The 25,674-nt window shown below is 42.6% G+C and overlaps 1 protein-coding gene and 1 non-coding gene across 2 annotated transcripts in view; both read left to right on the top strand.

Moving 5' to 3' along the window:
- Positions 1-25,674, top strand: part of MAP3K15 (mitogen-activated protein kinase kinase kinase 15) — a gene marked incomplete at its 5' end in the record, with an annotated part of 118,727 nt that overhangs the window by 25,094 nt on the left and 67,959 nt on the right. Inside the window, 3 exon segments of the mRNA XM_014591371.2 lie at positions 4,340-4,508; positions 6,863-6,969; positions 20,349-20,519. Of these exon segments, the coding sequence (XP_014446857.1) occupies positions 4,340-4,508; positions 6,863-6,969; positions 20,349-20,519 (447 nt within the window).
- On the top strand, positions 22,151-22,257 carry LOC114009576 (U6 spliceosomal RNA). Its single transcript, XR_003550971.1, has one exon. It is a non-coding gene; the product is annotated as a U6 spliceosomal RNA (small nuclear RNA).

The following is a 25,674-nucleotide window of genomic DNA, read 5'->3' as shown; positions in this document are numbered from 1 at the left end:
TATTCTTTTTTTCCATATGAAAGATAATCTTGCTGGGTATAGTATTCTTGGTTGAAACTGTTTTTCACTTAACACCTTGAATATATTTTCCCATTCCTTCCTTGCTCACATTGTTTCTGATGAGAGGTCAGAGGTTAGCCTGATAGGATAACCTTTATAAGTAACCTGACATTTCTCTCTTGCCAATTTTAGTATCTTGTCTTTGTAGAATTGACCAGTCTGGCTAGTCTGTGTCTTGGAGAAGATCTTCTTGGATTGATTCTATTAGGGGTCCTTTGTATTTCTTGGGTCTGGATATTTGAATGCCTCTTTAGATTTGGAAAGTTTTCTTCAAGGATTTCATGGAATAGATGGTCAGTGCCTTTATTAGTTTCCTCACCTTCTGAAATACCGATTATCAGGATGTTTGGGTGCTTAATGCTGTCTAGTATTTCTCGTATAGTATTCTCATTTTTTGTATGTTATTTTCTCAGTTTTTTGGTTGTTTTTTTCTAGATCAGAGGTTTTACCTTCAACGTACAAGATTCGATTTTCTGCATGGACTAATCTGCTTTTAATACTTTAGAGAGACGTTTTGATTTCCTGAAGGGCAGCCTTCATCTCTAATAGCTCCATTTGATTCTTTTTCATGATGTGTATTTCCTCTTTCAGATCATGAAAGAACTTCAACACCTCCTGAAACTCGTTGTCTCTTTTCTCCTACATCTTCTGGAGTTCATTATCTCTCAGCTCTTGCATCTCATTTAGTTTTGTCAATATGAATATTCTGAAGTCTTTATCAGACATTTCCAAGAATTCTACTGTCCTGAGGTATTTTTTTTTCCCTTACAGAAGAGACATTTTCTTGGTTTCTTATGTTTCTTGTACCTCTGCAATTGTTTCTGATCATTCTGTGACAAAATCTCTCCTCCACAGTGCTTAGCAATGTGGTATAAACAGTAAGATTAGGAGTTCAGATTTATGGAAAGAAATTTCTTCATTAAAGCAGGAGATTCAATAAGCGTTGAGGAATTCAATGAATCTAAAAGGATTCAGATGCTTGGCTACTGTGCACCTAGGCCTATGTAGACATTAAGTGTCTGGAGAGTGAGGCTTAGAGTAAGAAAGTAAGATTAAAAAATATGAGCAAAAAGGGAAAAAAATAGGAAAACACTACCAAAAAAGAGTAAAAAATGAACACACCAGGACACACCTCAGCTTTAAAATGGCTTCTGAAATTAACAAGTGAAAGGAAAGGCCCAAGCTGAGGAGAGGTGCTTGAACAATTAAAAAAAAAATTAAAAAGTTTGAAGGGAGAGAGAGCATGAGACAGAAAGGGAGAGAGAGTGTGAGACAGACAGAAAGGGGGAGAGAGCATGAGTCAGATAGACAGCCAGAGACAGAGAAAAGACAGAGGTTGTCTTACCTTGTCTGAATATTTTGGGAGTCTGGGAGATGGGTTTAGAGCATGGCTTCCCTGAACACACCAGGACATACCTCCCAGATTAGTTTATTTTTAACACCCGTCATGACATAAATTCATATGAATAGGTTCCAGAAGCTCAGGCTCCTTTCCATTGGTTCTCACAAAGTGTGCTTCTCTGGGTGGAGTAGGCTGGTGCTTCAGTTGAACACAGGTCCCTGTCTCTTTGGCTTCCTTCTTTTTCTGGTCATTTGCCTTCACACATTTTAGGCTCTTAGAATGCTTAAAATGCTCAAAACGCACATTAATTTTCTTGGCAAAAATCTTGCTCTTAACCCGTTTGTTTACAACAATGCCAATAGCATGCTGGGTAACATTGTAGACTCTTCCAGTGTTGCCATGGTAACATTTGTGGGGCATTCCTTTTTGAACAGCACCCATTCTCTTGATGTCTTCAATATCACCTTTCTTGTAGATTCGCATGAATGCTGCCAAAGGAACAACTCCATGTTATCTAAAAAGCCTAGAGAAAATATATCGATCGGGTGCCTCTCTCCCTTTGTGTTCGCCATTTTGGTTAATTACTGCTAGATGGTGGTTCTGGCCAAAAGGGTTCCATGAACCTTTTGAAGACCCCCTTGAATGTATCAGTAGGGAAACTGCTCTTTTGTTTTGGTTAAACTTCAAAGGGCTAGAAATACCTATTGACAGAATCTACCCTGTGAGCTGGCAGTTGTCTGCCAATGGTTGGGGAGAGGGCGAATGGTGCTTGTGGTTTCAAAGTCTATAACAGGGATGGCGAGTGAGTTTTAGCTCTACTACCAACTCTGATGGATTTATAAAATCTACTTTGAATCTTGTGCTAAAAAAGGCTTTGAAGACTTTTCCAAATTCACATTGATTAGGAACATCTTCCCTAGTTACCAAAGGCAATGACGGCTACACGTTTATTATATATCCAGTGTCCCAAAGCCATACTCAAGTCAGTGTTTTATTTACTTAAAAGTTACCATTCTTATTAGGTTTCTTAGTTTATTAAAACTATTTTTCAGAATTACCCTTGAAGACACAACTGAAGTGTAACTTTTTACTTGTCAGGCTAAACTAATAACTTTCATAGCTTTGGTGCCTTTACAGTTTACCAAATGGGCAATGGCTATCACCCAATTTAGTGACTCAGTCTATTTATGACAGAATTTTAAACACTGGCAGAATCTGCTAATTTGTTCACCCTTGTGGTACTAGCAATTTACAAATAAAGAAATAAATAAAAACAATGCACTGATATTTTTTAAAGAATTATTTTATTTAACTTTATTTATTTTATTATAATTTGACCAGGTAGGGACAGAGAGAGAGAGTGACAGAGAGATATGGAAAGTGAGAAAGCAAGCTGCCAGGTCTGAGACTCGAACCATGGTCAGCCATGTGGGAGTCCAGCGCCCTTAACCACCATGCCACCTGCTGGCCCCTGCACTGATATTTTTATATCAGAACACTTTGTGTGTCATCACTTCATTCTTTAAACGTTAATTGAGGTCTGATGAGCATTGAAAGCCAGGATATGTACTGTATGCACATTTATTTGGGTGTAGTTTTATAATTATTAAAAGTAAGTATCATTTCCTATTCTGTCCCATGTATTATTTGTCTTTTCTGGAGTCTATTCTTTCATTTTGCTTACTCTGTTTTTTGTTTTGTTTTGTTAGAGATTTATTTTGCTATAGGGTGCATTTGCTCACCAGAAAGACAGAGAGAGACAGAGACAGAAAGTGAGAAATCACTCCCCAGGGGGGATGGCCATGCCACAATCCCTTCTCCTCCATTCTCCTCTCGGGATATTGGGCACACATGCACACATGCCTGGTGCGAGTTTAAGCCACCAGGTCCAGGACTCAAACCACAGTTGACTACATGGGAGTCCAGTAACATAGCCATTACATCAACTACTGGTTCCGCTTATTCTGTTTTTAATGAAAGCCTAATTTTGCCCTCTACAGTTAGATCACTTCAGCTTCTTAACAGATTCGACAGTATTACTGCTTGCAAATGCCTAGTTGCCATTAAAAAAATTATTTAGAAAATAGAAAAGATCATTGATTTAAATGATCAGCCTCTGGACACTAAATTAAGTCATTTTTCAAGATTTTAAAACCAAGTACCAGATACGAGAGGTCTTCAAAAGGTTTATGGAAAAATGTGTGTCTTGGAAAAAACTATGCATAGATTTAACATAAAAAATAGACACCAAAATAAACTCACACTTTTTAAAATGTTTTTGTACAGCCCCCATTATTATCTAGATGTCTACATAAAGGAAATGTCATATTTTACGTAAGAAATATTCTGGCAGTCAAATCTGACATGGAGAGCCAGGGAGTGAGTGACAGGCAGGGCTATCCATGAGCTTCCATCATCTCTGCTTCCTCTTGGATTATATACAAATGTGACACTAGTTTCTAGCTCAAGAGAGGGAGCCTTTGCGACTGTGGGACACCTGAGAGGAAAATTTATTCCAGAGAAGGTTTTATCTCTGTTTCATGGCTTTTAAGGTTCTGTTTGGTTTTGTGATTATCTACTCTTAGTGGGGAAAATAAATATGCAAGCAATATTCTGCCCTCCGTATGTTTAAAACGATCAGGAAGTGGACAGGGAGCAAGTCCTGAGTGTTGTCTGAATACACTGGGGTCAGCTTTGAAAATACTTTCCAAGTTATAATGAACAGATTTTTATTTATCATTTATTGATTAGATTCCAGGAACTATGAATAATAGGTAGAAAGTGTCTTCTGTTTGATGGGGCAGGGAGGCTCAGGTGTGGGCTCAGGTCTCCGTGGCTTAGCCGAAGTCCCGACAGTGGAAACCGTGTTTGGGCGCACATGATGAGGGTCCTGGCTGCATGTATACGTGACTAGAAGTCTCCGTGTTTCCCTCTCAGTGCTTACTACAAAGAAACCTTGTTGAATGACATCCGGAAAGCCAGAGAGAAATACCAGGGCGACGAACTGGCGAAGGAGCTGGCTCGGATCAAACTCCGCATGGATAATACCGAGGTTCTGACCTCAGACATCATCATTAATTTGCTCCTGTCCTACCGTGATATCCAGGTACGAGTTATGCCTAGCTGTGGCTAACACGGGCCAAGGTTTTCCTCGGCGTGAGAAGCTCCTCGTGGGAAATCCTCGTAGACTAAGTGCACGGGGAAATATCTGTCTTGCTGACAAGTAGATATAGGGCTAGGTCATAGGTCACCAGCTTATCTGTGCAGTAGAAATGTTGGAGAAGATTTTGCCATATTAGGACTGATGTGACCATTCCATTCCAAGATCTCATATACATGACTACTTAGTGTAAGGAGGTAAGAATTTAACAATTTGTATATATTTTCTACTAGGCATGGTTCCAAGTCCTTTACTAATGCTAGTTAATGCAATCCTCTACAAAACCTATGGGGTATGTATACTCTGATTATTCCCATTTTACAAATGAAGCCCAGAGAAGTTATGTAAGTTGTCTAAGGTCACACAGCAATTGGTGAGGTCAGGATTCAAACTGAGGCCAACTGGCTCTGTTGTCGTTGTTCTTAACTCCTCTGCTATGCCATTTTGTTTAGGCCTTTGTCGCTTCCTGCTTTGTTCCCCATCACTCTTGAGTGCCAGGGTGAACAGAAATAGCAGAGGCATATCCAGGACCCAGCACGTGGGATGCAGATGTTTATTCTGAGCGAAGTCGATCACAAAGGAACTCTTGCTCCTGGTGATAACAGATTTTACTAGGTGCTACAAAGGGATTGTAATGATTATCTCATGCCCCATGGGACAAGAGAATGGGAATGGCCTTTCTGGGAGTCTTTCTTCCCTTGAGCTGCCTTCATGTGTCCCTTTTATGATCATCGATTGGTTGGGACTCTGAGGCACAAGGGTGAGCCTAGAATGCATTGCCTTCCTGGGGCAGCATCAAGATATAGAGCCATAAGACAGGCACGCGGCTGCGGCAGGCAGCCCTCCTCTGCTGACTGTGCCTGCCTGTCAGCGAGCTGGCTAGTACTGGTCATTCTGAGCTTGGCAAAAGGGTGACAGGTGGTGGTGCTAAGCGGGGACCCAGCTGAGACAAACATGGTAGCAGTTTTTTCCTGGGTGATTATGCAGAGTTGAGAGCAGCAGTTCTCAACTCAGGGACTTCTGGCAGCGTCTAGAGACATTTTGGGTTTGTCAAAACTGAGGGCGGTGGTGGCGCGGCATCTCGTGGGTCATGGCGAGGGATGCTGATCTAACAGTGCACCAGACAGTCCCCCGACAGAGAATTACTGGGCTCAAAATGTCACTAGTGCTGAGGCTGAGAAATCCCTGTTTAGATTATTTTGATTGATTCTGCCAAAATAGGAAGGACTGCGATGCTTTCTCCCTTTACGTGGGAAGTTGACTGTAAGTTTTCTTGCGCGTGTGTGTGTCTGGGTCATTTTAAAACACAGCCCAGGTGGTGGTGTGAATGCTCCCACACTGAAAACATGGTAGCTTCTTCCTGGCTGCTTGGCTCTTTCTTTCATTGCTCCTACCTGTTATTTTATTTTATTTTTTGAGAGGTTTATGCCTTAGGGGTACATACACTCACTGGAGAGAGAGAAACAGACTCAGTGAGCAGGAAAGTGAGACCTCACCCCCCAGGGGGTATGGCCATGCCACAGTTCCTTCTCCTCCTCTCCTTCCAGTATCTTGGCCACGCATGTATGTATGCCCAACGTGATCCCACCCCTTTTTTTTAAGACAGAGTCTCACTGTTGCAATCCTCCTGTGTCAGCTTCCTAAGCAGCTGGGACTATAGGTGTTCACCATGCCCAACTTTTGGACTAGGCTGGGAATCAAACCCAGACCTCCCATGTGGCCTCAGCTTGCCAAGTAGCCTTGTCAAGCAGTGTACATACCCACAGTTGGGCCTTGTCTTTGGATCGAAATCTTTTTCTCTTGATCCTCTTTGCCTGTTAATAACAGAGATCCCTTCTCTGTTCTCTCTCATCCATCTTGTTTTCTTTTTGGGGGTTGAGAGATTTTTGCTATAGGGTACATGCACTCACTGGAGAAACAGAAACAGAAAGTGAGAAATCACCCCTCCAGGGTGATGGCCACATCACAGGCCCTTCTCTTCCAGTCTCCTCTCAGGATTTTGGGCAAGCACACACATGCATCCAGTGTGAGTTTCAAGCCATTGGGTCTGGGACTCTAACCGCCATCAACTACATGGGAGTCCGGCGACTTAACCATTATACCATCTGCTAGTATAATTTTTATCTGTTTTCTGATTTTCTTTCTGTTGTCTGAGAGACAACAAGTAAGTTCACCAAATGCCCTCTGATAGGAAAGGCCTGTCCTTAAGTGCTGAGGCTGTCTCGTGTTGATGACTAATCATAAAATCTGGGAAAAGCTGTGTTTCCTTTCTTTCTCACCCTGAGACTTCTTGCCAACAGGACTACGATGCAATGGTGAAGCTGGTAGAAACACTGGAGATGCTGCCTACGTGTGATTTGGCCGATCAGCACAATATTAAATTCCACTATGCATTTGCACTGAATAGGTAAGAATGACAACGTATGTACAGGACTTTGAAACATGCCACTTGATGAATTCTGCCTCCTCCTTCCATTCACTCATCAGGTATGAGCCAGGTCACATATTAGATGCTAAGTCATGAAGGTGGGCAAGGCACAGTGTTCGTCTCCAGGGACTTCATCTTTAGAAGATATAGTCTACTGGGTTGTCAGGAAAGTCATGACACATTTTTGCATAGGAAAATCATAGAAAAATATGTCATGACTTTCCCAATGACCTAATAGCTGTGGGATCAGACACATAAAAATCCTAAGAGTTCAGGATAGGAACCAGCAATTGGCGTAATGGCTATGTCACTGGACTCCCATGTAGTCAACTGTGGTTCGAGTCCCAGACCCAGTGGCTTAAAACTTACGCTGGGTGCTTGTGCATGTGTACCCAAGATCCCAGGAGGAGAATGGAGGAGAAGGGATTGCGGTGTGGCCATCTCCCCCAAGGGATGATTTCTCACTTTCTGTCTCTGTCTCTCTCTGTCTTTCTGGTGAGCGCATACACCCTATGGCAAAAACCTATCAAAAAATAAATAAATAAAAGAATTAAATGAGTTATTGGGGCCAGCAGGTGGCATGGTGGTTAAGGGCGCTGAACTCACACATGGCCAACCGTGGTTCGAGTCCTGGACCTGGTGGCTTGTTCTCTCTCTCTCTCTCTCTCTTTCCCACACTGGTCAAATTTTTAAAAAATAAATAAATAACAAATAAATTAATAAAATAATTTTATAAAAGAATTAAATGAGTTATTACTTATAAGGTTCTAGGGAGAATACCTTGCACACTGCGAATGCTATAAAACATGGCTGACCTCAGTTCGAGTCCTGGACCTGGCAGCTTGCTTTCTCACTTTGCTTCTCTCTGTCTCTCTCTGGTTAACTTCAAAATAAAATAAAATAAAATAAAATAATGACAATGAATACAATTAAATAAAAAATATTTTTAAAAAATTAAAAATAAAATAAAAAGAGGTCTTGAGTCCAGCGGGTAATGTGATGGTTAAGATGCTGGACTCCTACATGACCAACCGTAGTTCAAGTCCTGCACCTGTTGGCTTGAAAATCACACTGGTACATGTACATGTGTGCTCAAAATCTCAGGAGGCGAATGGAAGAGCAGGGATTGCAGCATGGCCATCATCTGTGGGAGGGAGGAGGGGGTGATTTCTCACTTTCCCTCAGTCTCTGGGCTCCCCTATCAGGTCATTACTCAGATGGAGGAACCAGCGTCCCCAGGAAGGTAGTACAGGCTTGTCATGTCTGCAGTAGCCATCAGCTTCCTTAAAAAAAAAAAAAATCTCTTCTGTGTATGTGCTCTATTTATTCTTGCCATCTTAGTTTATATAAATGGCCTCCTTTATTACTTGTTTGTCAAAATTAGAAAAATGATGGCATCTCCCCACTTTTATAGTGTGTTGTCTTCATGGACCTAAAAGCATGTTGTCCAGGAAGGATACGTATTTGTCACTGTCTTCCCCATATGAAGAGAACCGTGCAGTCTGCCAGCTGAGTAGGAATTGTGTCATCCGAACCCTTTATGTTATAGATGAGGAAGAAGGAAAGAAACTCAGTGGCCCAAAATACAACTTGTTTTCAAGTGATTGCATGAAGACCCAGTCCCTTTCCTACTCGAGGCCTTGCCTTCTGTTAGAGCCTTGGGCCTCCTCTCAGCCAGATGCGAAGAAAAGGGAGAGTGTGGTGAATTACAAGTGCGTATGTGTGGTTTTCCTTTCTTTGTTTCTTCCCCGAGTGGAACTTGCTCTCATTCGCTCTTACCTGGCATGTTTAGGAAGGTTTCTGTATGTGAACCCAGGACCTTCCCATGCATGTCGGCTTCACAGAGCATCGCATGACTGCCATACCACTATCCAGCCCTATGCTTGTGTGCTTTTTAACAGCTTTCTTGAGATATATTCATACTTTCATACCATATGGTTCACAGCGGTTTGTAGCACGTTCAGTCATGCACTCATCACTGCAATACGTCTTAGACCATTTCATCATCCCCCCGCCAAAACCTATACCCACTACTAGTCACGCCCCTTCCTGCCTGCCCCTGACCTCCGGCCCCATCTCCAAGCATTCACAAATCTGTTCTGATCATCTGTTCATAGTTATTTCCTATTCCCTCACCTTATTCTATTTTTTTTTAAGAGAGAGAGATTTTTGCTATAGGGCATGTGTGCTCTATAGCACCAGAGAGAGAGAGAGAGACAGAAAGTGAGAAATCATCCTCCAGGGGGCATGGCCATGCCACAATTCCTTGTCTTCCATTCTCCTCTTGGGATTTTGGGCACACATGGACACACACCCAGTGTGTTTAAGCCTCCAGGTCTGGGACTCGAACTGCTGTTGACTACATGGGAGTCCAATGATATAACCATTATGCCATCTGCTGGTCCTGTCCCTCACCTTATTCTAGCCCCTGGAAACTACTAGTCTCTTTTCCATCTCTATGGCTTTGCCTATTCTGGACATTTCTTGTAAATGGATTCATGGCCGTAGGTGGTCTTTTGTGGTCTTTTCTTTCACTTAGAATCATGTTTTCAACATTAATCCGTGTTGCGGCACGTATTAGTACTTCATTCCTTTTTATTGCTGCATTGCATTCCATTTTATGGATCGGCCACACTTTATCAATTCATCAATTGATGGCCATTTGGGCATTTCCACTTTTTGCCTGTACCAGGGACGTGTGTGAGCCTGCTCAGGAAATGGTGGCCACTACCTCCTTGAACATTTCATTCGCCAGAATTCAGTCTCATGGCCTGATCTAACTGCAAGGGACATTGGGAAATGTCATCTGGCTGAGTGCCCAGGGTAAAAAAGGAAGCGGGGTTTGGTGAACCTGCTGTAACTCTTAAGCGAGGAGTAGAATTTCACTGGGTCCATAAGTGTGGAAATCCCTGGTAGCAGATCCCAGAATGGGACCACGAGCTGAGGCAGGTGTACTCTTCATCTCCTGCTATTCCTCCTGTTCACCGGAGTGGGAAAGCCAGCCTAGAAAACACCCGGCTCTGTCTCAAGGCCTGTCTCAAGGCCTGCGGGGCCTCTGCGAAGCCCAGTCTTCAGATACTGCTTTGTGATCCCCGGACACTGGGAAAGGGCAGGACAAAGGGGGCTAGTTGGATGTTTAATAGTGGCTCTGCACTGATACATAGCGAAGTCCTATCTGCAGAGTAGGAAAGCAGCCATTGTGCCCTGTGTGTTTCTTTGGCCCTGGGCATTGTTGGCACTAAAACACAAGTTGCCTCTAATCATTCCTTCTCTTTATGTAAATACAAGGCACCTGGCCAGAGTAAGGCACCTGCTTCCTTGGGGGCATATGTGTATCTGTCAGGGTCCTGTGGGGAGGCAGAAGCCAATAGATATGTAGAAGACATATAATACTGGGAATTGGTTACACAGAGCCCAGAAATTAGCATTGGCAGGAAGCTGCTACTGTGCCTTGGCTAGAGGGACCTAGGAAAGAGGTGGTATTACCAGAACCCAGGCGCCAAGCTCCTCTGAATCTCTTAAGAGCCAGTCCAGTGGGAGCTAGGTCTGCAGAAACATGCAGCTGTCACTAGAGCCACCCCATAAACCACAGAGGGAGAACAGACCCTGACCTCCTCTTCCTGCCTCGTTTCTCATCCACCCGGGCTGCCCACTGGCTGCTGTCAGCTGGTAACCCACTGCCTGGAGGAGGCACACCCCACGCCTGACCCCCACCCCTGCAATACAAACCAGAGCAGGGGGGAGACAAGGCACTTCTCTGAGGCCAAACAGATCAATGGTTGGCCCTGCAGGACAGTAACTCTCAGAAACATGGCCCAGTTTCTATGTATGTATTTTTTGAGCCAACCGCATTAAGATACCTATATGAAAAATGTAAAAGTGTAAACATACAATTTAATGAGTTTGACCAAGCAAATGTTCCCTTTGCTCCCTCCTAATCACTTCCCTCTACCATCCAGCCCCAGTTGTTAATTTCTTTTTTCTTTTTTTTGGAGAGATTTTCACTGTAGGGCACATGCGCTCACCAGACAGACAGAAAGAGACATAGAGACAGAAAGCGAGAAATCACCCCCCAGGGGGAATGGTCACGCCGCAATCCCTTCTCCTCCATTCTCCTCTCGGGATCTTTGGCATGCACGCACACGCACCTGGTGTGAGTTTTAAGCCACCAGGTCCAGGACGCGAACCACGGTCGACTACGTGGGAGTCCAGCGACATAGCCATTACGCTAACTGCTGGTTCCCACAGTTGTTAATTTCAATTGCTCTGTACTGATCATTTCTTTAGCAGTGTCCAATCTGATGTTATGCCTACTCAGTCATTTTAAAAATATATTTTCCAGTTCTAAGTCCTCCATTTATTTTTGTTTTAGAGTTTCCATTTCTCTCATGAAATACCTTCTCTCTCTCTCTCTCACACACACACATTATATAGAAACAATATATTGGATCATCAGAAAAGTCATGCCTATTTTTCTATGTTTTTCTATGCAAAAATGTGTCGTGACTTTCCTGACAACCCAATCTTTTGAAAAAAAAAAATTTTAATTGCCAGAGGGCATGGACACTTGCTAGAGAGAGAGTGACTGCAAGCAAGAGAATGACAGCACCCCCCCAACACAATCCTTTTCCCTTAAATTTTCTATTCCATCAGGATTTGAGGGGTCCAAGCACACATGAGCTATCATGTTGTATCTTTTTAAGAATTATTTTTTATTTAACTTTTAAAAATGTGTCTATTTATTTAATTTGACCAGAGAGAGACAGAATGAGAGAGAGAGAGGGAAAGTGAGAAAGCAAGCCGCCAGGTCTGGGACTCGCACCATGGTTGGGCCCCTGGGTGGGAGTCTAGCACCCTTAACCACCATGCCACCTACTGGCCCCCATAGCTAGCATGTTTCTCAAGCCCCTAGGGCTGGAATTCAAGCCATAGTCAGCCATGCAGGATCCAGCTCCATATGCACAGTGCTTAACTCTGCCCCACCAAGCCAGTCAAAAAACAATATATTGATAATAGTTGTGTTAAAGCTCAGGCGAGCCTGTAGTATAGTAGTTAAGCATTGTGCAGAGGAAGCTGTCAACATGTGGGAGAAGAGCATTCCTGGTAGAGGGGTCAGCATGTGGAACAACAAGGAGGCTGTGTAGCTGGAGCGGTGTAGGTGCTGGGGCAGTGGATAGTAAGAGACGAAGTTGGAGAGGTAACTGGGAGCCAGATTTTATTTTTATGCCAGAGGGCACATATGTATGAATGAGAGAGAGAGAGCCCCAGTGGGGGCTCATACAATCCTTTTTCCTAAAATTCTCCATCCCATCAGAATCCTGGGCATGTACATCTGGCGTCTTATTCAATCCATCAGGCTGAGACTCGAACTCTGGCCCTGTAGGATCTGGATTCCTCTGTGTAGTGCTTAACTGCTGTAAGGCTGGCCTGGGGGAGTCAGATCTTACAGAGCCTTGCAGGCCATTAGAGAACACTGGTTTTTGTTCCGAGGCAGAGCCACTTGAGGGTTTTGAGTGGTGACATGACCTCACAGTGCAGCAGGATCACTCTGACTCCTGTGCTGAGAATAGACTGTGGAGGGATGCAAGAGGAAGTAGGAAATGATGGTGGCTCAGACCAGGATGGCAACTGTGGGGGTCATGAGGAGTGGGTAATTTTGGATATGTGAAATAAAAGCAGACAGAATATACTGGCTGAATAAAGGGTATGAGAGGAATCAGGCCTGACTCTAATGTTTTCAGCCTAAATAAGGGAAAAAGGGGCTGGCCATTAAACAAGATGGGAAAGACTGAGAAGAGCAGGTTTAATGGGATGATCGAGGGTTTGATCTTGGACACGTTAAGTTCAAGGTCATAGACATGCCGAGGAGATGCCAAGAATGCAGGTGGGTATGTGCGTCTGGAGTTTAGGGGAGAGATCTGGGCCAGAGACATATTTGGAAGCTATCAGAATATAAATGGTTTGAAAAATCATGGCACTGGATGGTATCACCAGGAATTAGAGTAGATACCACTAACGAGGAAACCTCCAAGGGCTGGGCCTAGGGACATTCCAGTCTTAAAAAATCAGAGAGCTAGGGGGACAGAAGGGGACATCGTGGCTAAGGCACTGCACTTCCATATGACTGACCACGGTTTGAAACTAAGACCCAGCAGCTTGAAACTCACACCAGGTGCATGTGCGTGCATGCCTAAAATCACAAGAGAATAGAGGAGAAGGGGTTGCGGTGTGGCCATCCCCCCTCAGGGGTGATTTCTCACTTTCTCTCTGTCTATCTGGTGAGCACACGTGCCCTACAGCAAAATCTCTCTCTCGAAATCTCAATTTCTCAGAGCTGAAGATAAACCAGAAAATTAGACTCAAGTAGGAAGACAATGAGGCAAGTGGGGTGTCGTGCAAATCGGATAAAGAAAGTAGGCAAGGGGACCAGCAGTTAGCGTAATGGCTATGTCGCTGAACTCCCATGTAGCCAACCGCGGTTCGAGTCCTGGACCCGGTGGCTTAAACTCAAGCCAGGTGTGTGTGCGTGCGTGCCCAAGATCCCGAGAGGAGAATGGAGGAGAAGGGATTGTGGTGTGGCCATCCCCCCTGGGGGGCGATTTCTCGCTTTCTATCTCTCTGTCTCTCTGTCTTTCTGGCGAGCACATGCACCCTATAGCAAAAAAACTCTCAAAAAAAAAAAAAAAAGAAGAAGGTAAGCAAGGAAGGAGGAGTGTGCTATGGTCAAACGGGACAAAGACAGAATTGATCAGCGGATTTCGCAGTGATGAATCAGAATGTGCAGGCTAGGAAGCATTGGTGACTGGCTCTCCTCCCCAGAGATTCAGATTTCATCGTTCTGGGGTGCAGCCGGGACCCCAGGGTTTTTAAATTTCCCCAGGTGATTCTAATATGCAGCCAAGATTTCAAACCCACTGGTTTTTTTCCTCTTAATTGTGAAATGACCTTCTTGCCAGAAACAGATGCTGCTGGCTGATTAAACACAGGAGTTCTTATCTGTAGCTTGTTCTTAGATACCTTGGGATCTGAAAATGATAAGCAGATCTGAAAGCTGATTATTAACCACTAAAGAGATTAGCTATTTAGCACCTGTCAAAGTGGCTTTTAAGCTGAAAATCTCTTTGCTTTTCATTTTTCCAAATGTTTGATTTTTGTTTTGTTTATACTCAAAAGACCTTTTGTTTTTATTAACAAGGGTAAGTTTCATGTTAATGAAAAAATGCAAGGGAAATCTTGATGAAACTGCTTGAGGAAAAAAAAAAAACACCAAAAACTAAAACCAAACAAACAAACCTTAATTCACATCAATAATTAAGTATTTAAGCGAATTAAGTACATTCTTTTCAAAATCCTGAGTATTTTGCATCTCAAAAGTTGGCTAATAAGAGATGTAGAAATTTTGGCCTTCATTGAAGTTTTAATCTTGTTCATATTCTCATCACAGACCCTAGGAATTATTTAAGTACTTTAGTAAATTTGAGTTGGGGGGTTATCTATTGGCTATTAAAAATTAAAGGGTATTGGGGCCAGCAGGCTGCATAGTGATTAAGGTGCTGGACTCCCAAATGGTCAACCTCAGTTCGAGGCCTAGATTTGGAGGCTTCAAACTCATACCAGGCATGTATGTGTGCAGGCCCAAAATCCTGAGAGGAGAATGGAGGAGAAGGAATTGTGGTGGCCACACGGCCCCCGCCCCTCCTGGGGATGATTTCTTGTTTTCAGTCTTTTTTTTTTTTTTTTAGAAAACCATGTTAAATTATGTTCCAGCATTGTAGCATCACATTTAAGTGTGATACATGAAATTAAGAGCTTATAGAAGGATTATTAGATTTTTAAAAAGAATTATTTTATTTTACTTTATTTATATGTTTATTTTAATTTGACCAGAGAGGGACAGAGTGAGAGAAAGAGAGAGAGAGGGAAAGTGAGAAAGCAAATCACCAGTTCTGGAACTTGAACCACTGTCAGTCATGTGGGAGTGCAGCACCTTTAACCACTGGGCCACCTGCTGGCGCCACGGTTAATAGACTTAAAAATAAATAAATAAACAAGGTCTAGGGTGCACGGCTAAAGTAGGGCAAATTATTGAGACATCAGATGGCAAAATTATGCTTATCATGACACAGATTACATCTTCTAACTCGTGGTGAGGCTTTATCACTTTGTTCCACTTCTCAGGTATCTCTTTACAAATGACTAAGACACATCAGTACCCAATAAAAATTCATGCCATGGTAAAATTAGCCTCAGTATCTTCCCCAACTTCTGTGTCCAATGATGAACAGCCACATTCCCTGGTACTGTTTTTCTTGCCTGAAATATCCTTGCTATTCTTTCAAAAACCAGATTCTAGCTGCTTGTTCCTGCAAAGAAAAACGGCTAGGCAGGGCCAGCAGGTGGCGTGGTGGTTGAGGTGCTGGACTCCCACATGGCTGACCCCAGTTTAAACCCCTGGACCAGGCGGTTGCTTTCTCACTTTCTCTCCCTCTCTGTGTGTCTGTGTCTCTCTCTGGTGAGTGCAAGTGCCCTATAGCAAATTTTGTAAAAATAATAATTAAATAATTCTTTTAAAAAAAAGAAAAACAACTAGACAAAAATGTTCTGATCAGGAATTCTATAATTTCTGTATTGTTCTTAGCACATTAGTTTACTCCTGAATTGCTTACTGGCCAAGTAATTGGAAAAGGATAATCAGTTTACGAAAAAGTTTCAAATCAAGGGTTGTCTTTTATTATTATCTTTAAAATATCATATAATAGCTTTAGAAATTGTCCAGCTTGTTCCTGTAGCTGGAGAATTCTTAAATCTTACTCATCAGCCTGCTGAATTGTTCCCTTTCCAGAGATGTAGTAGATTCCATCCAAGAATTTCTTTATATCCTATTTTTAACTATCATGGCTTGCTGTATTAAATAAGCTAAGTTTGAAACAAGTTCAATATCATTGCCTTCAAGGATCAACTCATGTTTCTTGGCTTGAGATACTGAACAAGTAACACCTGGTTGCACCAAACTGTCTGGATATATTTTTCCCCGAGAAACTTCAGATTTCAGCAAGAAACCCATTCTTCTGAATAGCAAGAATAACACAGACCTCATCTTGTAACAGAAGCCCAATGGACCACCCTGGATCATGTTCTGTACTGACTACAGATAGTACGAACTATATAGCCTGTTCCTTTCTGTTTCCCCACCATTTGTCAACCTGCAGCATCTTCTTTTTCTTTCTAAGGAGGCTGGGCTCTACATTGATGTGATTGAAGTCCCTCTGCAGGGTTCCTCTGGGGCCCTTCACAATAACTGTGTGTGTGTCCCTTCAGAGTGATGTCGACATTGTCAGCAGTCTGATGCCTGCAAATGGTCTTCATCTTGAGCTGCCAGTGTTCCCAGAGCCAACAGCTTCAGATTCCTAGGGTCTACCCCTCACTTTCTTTCTTTCTCTCTCTGTCTCTGCAGCAAGTCCATGTGCCCTACAGCAAAAATCTCTATTAAAAACTATGTAAGGTTATCGTGAGTAGGTTGTGCAGTAAGAGACTGGCTTGTAGGCTGGTTACGTTGGATTGTATATGACAAAGAGAGGAAAGGTCAAATATATGAGAATAAGGTAGACAATGGTAAAAGCCAGAGTCAAAATGCAGGCTTAATTAATACATGCTTCCAGAAAGGCGCCCACTGTCTAGATTAGTCATTTTCAGATTAGATTCCCTAGGAAAATTAAGTCCTAATGACTGATAGCATCCAATATGTGAAGCGAATGAACTCTCATGCATCCAGAATGGGGCTAACCATGTACCATCTCTTGAAGGATTCAGAAAAGTCACTCAGATAACAAAATAATTTTCTCTAGGGCTTAATTCTGTCATGGAATGCCTGTTGAGAAAGACAGTTTTAGGTAGTGATCTTCAGTCATTTTTCAGGTACCTGTTCTCAGAAAAGAAAGTATAAAAGAGCCTATTGTAAAATTATCAAGAAATTGAGACCAGTGGTTGGAGTAATAGCTATGTCGCTGAACTCCCATGTAGCTGACCACAGTTCGAGTCCAGGACCCAGTGGTTTAAACTCACGCCGGGCACGTGTGCGTGTGTGCCCAAGATCCCAAGAGGAGAATGGAAGAGAAGGGATTGCCGTGTGGCCATCCTCCCAGGGGGTGATTTCTTGCTTTCTGTCTCTCTTTCTCTCTCTTTCTGGTGAGCACACACACCCTATAGCAAAAAACTCTCCAGACCCAAAAAAAAAAAAAAAATTACCAAGAAATTAAAAAGAATAATCTTTTAAAAAGTAGTCTCTTAGCCAAATGAGATATAGCAATTGAACGTTTAAAAAAATGATAAGGGAACCAGCAGTTAGTGTAATGGCTATGTCGCTGGACTCCCACGTAGTCGACCGTGGTTCGCGTCCCGGACCTGGTGGCTTAAACTCACGCTGGGCGCGTGTGCATGCGTGCCCAACATCCCGAGAGGAGAATGGAGGAGAAGGGATTGCGGCGTGACCATCCCCCCTGGGGGGTGATTTCTCGCTTTCTGTCTCTATGTCTCTCTCTGTCTGTCTGGCGAGTAAACGCACCCTATAGTGAAAACCTCTCAAAAAACAATGATAAGAATAAAAAAAAAATTTTAAATGAAACAAAAAAAAAAGTATTCTCTTTATTCATTTATTAGAGTAGATATTTTAAGTATCTTTTGTCTTTATTTCTTATAAAGCATGTGCATTTGCATGCAAATGAGTGTGTGTGTGTGTGTGTGTGTGTGTAAGAGATACACACCCTCCCCAGGACCTGCCATGCCATGCTTGCTTTCCTCCAGTGTTCTATCTCTGTTGGATCTTGGACACTCATGTGCCTGGTGTGTTTCAGGCTGGCAGGGTCAGAACTCAAACCCCGATTGCCATGTGGGATCTGGCTTCTCTTGAACAGTTTGTTACTGTTACACCATGGAGTGGGCCCAGTTATTAGCAAAATGTACACAGGGCTCCTGCGTAAGTCCCAGCAGTGGTTTCCTAAACAGTTTAACGTGTATCCTTCCAGACTTGCATCTGTGTACATAAACATATATGTAAACAGTGCTTATTTTGAAGAACGGGATCATGTTTTTCATTTAGTTCAACAAGCTCTTTCCCATAAAATGTCACGCATTTTCCTTTATAAAATTACATATGGATCGATTTGGTTATTACAAAATAGATTCACCATTCTTCTGCTCATGGACATTTGAATCATCTCCAAGTCCTCCCCATTATAAGCAGCAATGCCATGACAAACATTTCTGTTTTAAAATTTCTTGTAAAGTATTTCTGTATTATAGGTTCTAGAAGTAGAATTGTTGAGGCAGAATGAGTATCTTATATTTTTAGTTTTTCTTTAAATTTTTTCTAGAGTATGCATGTGCTCACTGGAAAGGGACAGAGACAGGGGGAGCAAATAGCACCCACCGTGGGGCATGGACATGCTGCAGACCCGTCTCTAATATTCTTCTGTTCTGTTGGGATCTGGGGTACACATGTACATGCGCCCAGCATGTTTCTCAAGCTTCCAGGTCCAGGACTTGAACCGTGTGGTTGGCCATGAGGGATCCAGCGCCTTTACCACCAAACCACAACTGGCCAATACATTTTTAGTTTTTATTATGTAAATTTTTTTATGTTTGAAATATATAGGGACCAACAGATGGCATAATGGTTTTCCGTCATCACTGGACTCCCACATGGCCGACTGTGATTTGAGTCCCAGATCCAGAGGCTTGAAACTCACACTGGGAGAGTGTATGTGCATGCCTGCCCAGAAATCTCTAGAGGAGAATGGAGAAGGGGACTATGGCATGGCTATTCCCCCTGGGAGGTGATTCTTGCTTTCTGTTCCTCTGTCTCTGGCGAGCACATGTGCCCTATAGTAAAAATCTCTCTTAAAAATATATATATGTAATAAATTTCAATAGTAGGAATAAGATAATATTATTATTCAGGGTTCTCCAGAGAAATTAACCAATAGGATATATAGAGATATGTGAGAATCAATTCATGTGATTGCATAGGCTGAGAGGTCCCATGATATGCTGTCTGCAAGCTAGAGGACCAGGGAAGCTGATGGTATAATTCAGTCAGAATCCAGAAGCCTGAGAACCAGGGGAGCTGAGGTGTGACTTCCAGTCTGAAGACAAAGGCCTGAGAACCAGGGATACTGCTGGTGTAAGTCCTGGAATCTGAAGGTCCAACAACCAGAGGCTCTGATGTCCAAGGGCAGGCAAAAGATGGCTGTCCCAGCTCAAAAAGAGAAAGAGAAAGCTCACTCTTCCTTGGCCTTTTTGTTCTGTTCAGACTCTCAGCAATTGGATAATCCCCAACTACATTAATGACGGTGGGTCTTTTCTACTCAGTCTACTGATTCAAATGGTAATCTCATCTGGAAACGCCCTCAGAGAAACAGTCATAAATAACGTTTTACCAGCTATCTGGGCATCCACTAGCCCAGTCAAGTTGACACATTAAATTAACCATCACAATAATGAAACCCCATGTACCCTTTATTTACTTCTGTAATTATCGTAGCATGGCCAGATTTTTTCCCCTTTACCCCCACCCACTCCTTCAAACTTCAATGCTGGATTTATTATAAGGCTAAGATAGACCATTTTTTCCATAGATACTTCAGTATATGTCTTTAAAAGTTGAGAATTTTTTATAAAACATCATGATTATATTATCATACTTAAAAATAATAATTCCTCCATCTCAGCATCCAAATTTTCCCAGTTGTCTCATATTTTTTTTTTTTGGAGAGGTTTTCACTATAGGGCGCGTGCACTCGCCAGACAGACAGAGAGAGACATAGAGACAGAAAGCAAGAAATCATCCCCCAGGGGGATGGTCACGCCGCAATCCCTTCTCCATTCTCCTCTCGGGATCTTGGGTACACATGCACATGTGCCCGGCGTGAGTTTTAAGCCACCGGGTCCGGGACACGAACCACGGTCAACTACGTGGGAGTCCAGCAACATAGCCATTACGCTAACTGCTGGTTTCCCCAGTTGTCTCATATTTTTATAGTGTGTTTGTTTAAATCATAATCCAAAGTCTATACATTGAATTTAGTTGATATGACTCTTAAGTAGCTATTATTATTTAGATTTCTTCTCTTGTTTTTTCTTTCTCTTCATTTACTTGTTGAAGGTAGGATCAAGTAGGGACTGAGTATAATTGAGATTTACAGGTATGGATCTTATGCAATTACTGCATTAGAAAAAGATGAAATGTTATTTAGAATATTTTTCCTGCTAAGCCTATGCCTTTGCACCCAGTCTTTCAGCAGAATGAGTACATATACACTCCTGTCTTGATTCATACATGTGTGATCTTATATCTTGTTCAGAAGAAACAGTGAAGGTGACCGAGAGAAGGCTCTCCAGGTCATGCTCCAGGTTCTGCAGAACTGTGACCACCCAGCCCCTGACATGTTCTGCCTGTGTGGGAGGATCTACAAGGACATCTTCTTGGATTCGGACTGCAACGATGATGCCAGCCGAGACAGAGCCATTGAGTGGTAAGGCCTCAGCTCTCATCAATCACGCACGATCTCAGTAAAGCACAGGATCGCATAGGCTAAGGATCCAGGCCTTTCCCAGTGCGTATGTGTGTGCCTATGTACTGACAGTTGGGGAAAACCACAATAAGAGGGGTCTGGGAATTTCCAGATTCCCTTTTCTGAGAGAAAACCATGAGAAACAGGGTTTTCTGCTGGTCACACTCTTCCCCCAAATTTACTTATTTCTGAGGCAAGGAGAAGGCTCGGCATGTTTCTTTCCAGCTACCCTTCCAGAAGCTTGCCCACCACCACCAGGGTATTATCTTTTAGAAACTTTTCCAGATGGTGGGGAAATAGATATAACAGATATGAATCTCTGCCCTCATAGACCTGGCATTGCAGGTGAGGGAAGTCAGACAAACCGATAAAATAAAATGTATAGCATGTCCACTGATGTCAAGGGCCATGGGAGAAAGTTAAGCAGGGAGGAGGGAAATGGAGAGCTAGGAGGGACTGTCTGCAGTTTTAAATAGGGTTATCAGTGAGGGAGAGTAAAGATGTGAAGGTGGTAAGGAGTGAGCCTCACAGATTGCTAAGAAAGTATTCCAGGTGGAGGGAGTGGCTAGGTCAGAGACCTGGGGAGGATGCGTGCTGCGCATGCTCAGGGATGGTAAGGAGGTAGTGGCACCACGTGGCATTTATCCCCCAGACAGCCAGCTCCCATTTCCAGCCCTTCTGTGAGTTTTTCCTCGTTGCTTGCCAATCCTTTCCCATCACTGCCACCCCCAGTCACTGCCATTTTTACTTTCTTTTATTTATTTTTATTTTTTAGAGAGCTTTTTGCTATAGAGTGTGTGCACTCACCAGAAAGACAGAGAGAGACAGAGAGACAGAAAGTAAGAAATCACCCCCCGGGGATGGCCATGCTGCAATCCCTTCTCCCCCATTCTCTTCTTGGGATCTTGGGTAAGCACACACATGCGCCTGGTGTTGAGGGGGGTCCGGGACTTGAACCGCGGTCAACTACATGAGAGTCCAGCGACATAGCCATTATGCTAACTGCTGGTCCCCTATTTTTACTTTCTTGCCAGAAATATTCAAACAGTATCCCAAGTAGGATCCCTGCTTGGTGTCTCTGCAGTCCATCCCTCCTAGATTTACAGATAAATCCACTTAAAGCTCAAAAACTACGACTCCCTAATCCCTAGTATATAAAACTTCATAGACCAAGAGGCTGGCAGGTGGTATACTGGTTAAGGTGCTGGATTCCCATATGGTTGACCATAGTTCAAGTCCTAGACCTTGATGCTTTCTTTCTCAGTTTCCCTCTCTCTTTGTCTTTCTCTGGCCAAATTAAATAAAATAATAATACTAAATAAATAAAATAAATAATTACTTAAAAAAATTAAAACTTCACAGGCCAGACAGTGATGTAACAGTAAAATGGCGATGCTCTGCAAGGCTGACTTATGTGGGAACTTCTGCTTGTGTGTCCAGAGACTTCCCTGAGTATTCTTGGCATACACACCCATGATCCAGAACTGGCTAAGGCTGGGGGTGGATGGCAGTATGGAGACCCTGTTGGGGGTGCCATTTCTCACTCATAGAAGAAATAAATGACTAAACTTTTTTAAAAAATTCAAACTCGGGTGCTCACTTTGGCAGTACATATACTAAAATTGGAAAAATATAGAGAAGAGTAGCATGGCCCCTGCATAAGGTTGACACACAAATTCATGAAGCGTTCTGTATTTTTCATCGAATCTTTCTCCACTTTGCTTTGATTTTGCAGTAATGTGTTAACTCTAGACTCTGAGGGCCAAGTATTTCATTTTTTTTTCTTTTGGAGAGGTTTTTGTTATAGGGCGCGTGCGCTCACCAGAAAGACAGAGAGAAACAGAGAGACAGAAAGTGAGAAATCACCCCCCAAGGGGGATGGCCACACCACAATCCCTTCTCCTCCATTCTCCTCTCAGGGTCTTGGGTACGCACGCACATGCACCTGGCCTGAGTTTAAGCCACCGGGTCAGGCACTCCAATCACGGTCGACGACATGGGAGTCCAGTGACATAGCCATTATGCCAACTGCTGGTCCCGGGTCAAGTATTTCACCTGCATACAGGGGTTTGATTGTACAAATATCTACTGCATTCATGTCTCCTTCTGTAGCAGAAGATCAGTTGTTTTTGCACTTGGAACAGTAATACCTGATCTTGGCTGCTTTATCTGTTTGAGATAAAGACATTGATCTCATTCATATTCCTCTCCACAAAGTTAGCAAACTATCATGTTGTTATACAAAAACAAAAACAAAAGCGGAGAGTAGGTTTAAAATAATACCAGGTTGGGAAGATTTGTTGTATGTTTGGTAAAAGTGATTGCAAGTTCTCAGATGAGGTTATTGTTCAAGGGCTGGAATCAGGCAGAGGGGCTGGAGAGATGGGGGAAGCTCAAGGAGAGAGTTTCAAAAGTGGAAATGAATGTTCCAAAGAGGTGGTTTCTGAGGAAGTCATAGTCTGAGAGCCAGAGAAGTCAGTAACAGGTGAATGAATCAAATTACCAGAGAAAGAGATAGATGCATGTAAGCTCTGGATTGCTGGTAGACGTTAAATATGCACAGCATCCCATAACTGCCTGGGTATTCTTTTTTGGGGGGTGGGGGGGATTTTTGCTATAGGGCGCATGCACTCGCCAGAAAGACAGAGAGACAGAAAGCGAGAAATCACCCACCAGGGGGGATGGCCATGCCACAATCCCCTCTCTTCCATTCTCCTCTTGGGATCTTGGGCACGCAAGCACACGCACCTGGGGTGAGTTTAAGCCGCCAGGTCTGGGACTCGAACCGTGGTCGACTACATGGGAGTCCAGTGACATAGCCATTATGCTAACTGCTGGTCCCCTGCCTGGGTATTTTTAAATTATAAATGCAGGATTTTATATTGGGGTGAACAAATTATCTAGCACATGGTACTGGGGTTGAAAAAAAAATGAATTTCAGAGTTTCATTATTATTATTTTAAATAAAAGGGCACCTTGTTTCCAGTGTATGGCCCTCCTTATAAAATATGATTTTCTCTCCCACTGAAATTGTTGACTTTCAAATGTGGCTGCATGGGGTTGAGAAAAATAGATGTAGGATTTTCTTGTTGTCTGTATTCTTTATAACATCTAGATCCTTTAGAACAGCCCAGAAATGGTCAAGATTATTTTGGGGGTATTTTTTACTAGGGGTTTTAAGAACATACTGTAACATCTTGGGGTATTTCTAGTTCAGGGAATGTGGAAAGCTTTGCAGTTGTGGTGTTTTGTTGTAGATTAGTAATCCATACGGGAAGCCTAGACTGTAGGCCTAAATACAAACCCAGTGCAGTTTTTGTTTTGTGTGTGTCGTTGGGAGAGTGAAGTTTTCTACAGCAAAGCACATGGCCTCCCTGATTTCAAGATGCCTTTATTAGTATCTGTATTAGCCCTTAACTCTGCTGAAATATTTCTCCCTCTTCCTTTCAAATAATAAGTTCCAAAAGATAGTCTCCTGTATTTTCCATCACTAAAAAGTTTGTTCTTTTCTCACAACGGGCAGTTCACACAAAGCAAAAATGTTAAACAGTTGGTTTTAGTGTGTTGTATAACTTTGCTGTATATCAAACTAATTTTAATAAGTTTTCATCCTAAACCTCAAATCATATAGTTAATAATTTGCCTATTTATGACTTAATTGTGATTCTTTTAATTTTTTTTTTTTTGGAGAGGTGTTTTGTTTTGTTTTGCTATAGGGCACATGCACTTGCCAGAAAGAGAGACAGAAAACGACAAATCACACCCCAGGGGGGATGGCCAAGCCACAGTCCCTTCTCCTCCATTCTCCTCTTGGGATCTTGGGCACACAAGCATACATGCCTGGCATGAGTTTAAGCCACCGGGTCCAGGACTCGAAACAAGGTCGGCTACATGGGAGTCCAAGGACATAGCCATTACACCAACTGCTGGTCCCAATTGTGGTTCTTTTATTAATAAAAGCTAATGAGAAAAGGTCCTTTATTAAGCTGGAAAACTAGTCCTATATCTAATTTTTCTGCAGTATATAAAGAAGTATTATACCAGAGTATTAAAATATATGTAATGTTTTACTGATAAACTATCTTTTAGAAGAAATACATTTTAGGATGTCATCATTTTGATGTGAATCATGGAAATGTTGATAATATGCTGTGTATTATACATTGAATGTTCAAGAGATTCACTTAATTGTCTTTTTGCCCACCTATATTATGTAGTCTATTTGCAATTTTTTATTTTGAGAGATTTTTGCTATAGGGCACGGGCGCTCACCAGAAAGACAAAGACACAGAGACAGAAAGCAAGAAATCACCCCCCCAGGGGGTATGGCCATGCTGCAATCCCTTCTCCTCCATTCTCCTCTCAGAATTTTGGGCACACATGCACATGCACCTGGTGTGAGTTTAAGCCACCAGGTCCGGGACTCAAACCACGGTCGACTACGGGGGAGTTCAACGACATAGCCATTACGCTAACTGCTGGTCACACAATCGTTTTTTAAAAATGACATTAAAAGGATAGTTTATGTAAAAAAAAACATTCGCAGATATTATCTCCCCACCTATATTTATGGGTGTTAGTTCAACTGCTTCGCTAGTTGCAGAGCTGTATTATCAGGGTAAAAATGTCTTTATAAACTGTATGGAAACTAAAAATTAGAAATAAAACCATCTCCCAGAAAGGATCACTGTTAAAAGTCTGAAGGGGGGAACCAGCAGATGGCATGGTAGTTAAGGGCACTGGACTCCCACATGGCTGACCGCAGTTTGAGTCCCAAACCTGGTGGCTTGCTTTCTCTCTTTCTTTCTCTCTCTCTCTCTCTCTCTCCCCATTTCTGGTCAAATTAAAATAAATGAATACTTAAATAAAGTTAAATAAAATAGTTCTTTTTAGAAATGTTTTAAATTTTAAATTAATCAATTTACATTCATTCACTGAGCAGCATCACAGCATACAAAATGTGATTTCCCATCCAGAATACACTGCATAGTGGCTTAATCATACATGTTATCGTCAATAATTTTCCATTTCTAGTTTCATATTTTTTTTTGCCCCTATTTCTCACCCTCTGCCATTTCCCAGCCTCCTCCCACACTGTCTCTGGTGTCTACAGTTG

The sequence above is a fragment of the Tupaia chinensis genome, unplaced genomic scaffold (assembly GCF_000334495.1).
Source record: "Tupaia chinensis unplaced genomic scaffold, TupChi_1.0 Scaffold000567_1, whole genome shotgun sequence".
NCBI lineage: Eukaryota > Metazoa > Chordata > Mammalia > Scandentia > Tupaiidae > Tupaia > Tupaia belangeri.
This window is presented reverse-complemented; position numbering and strand designations above follow the sequence as displayed.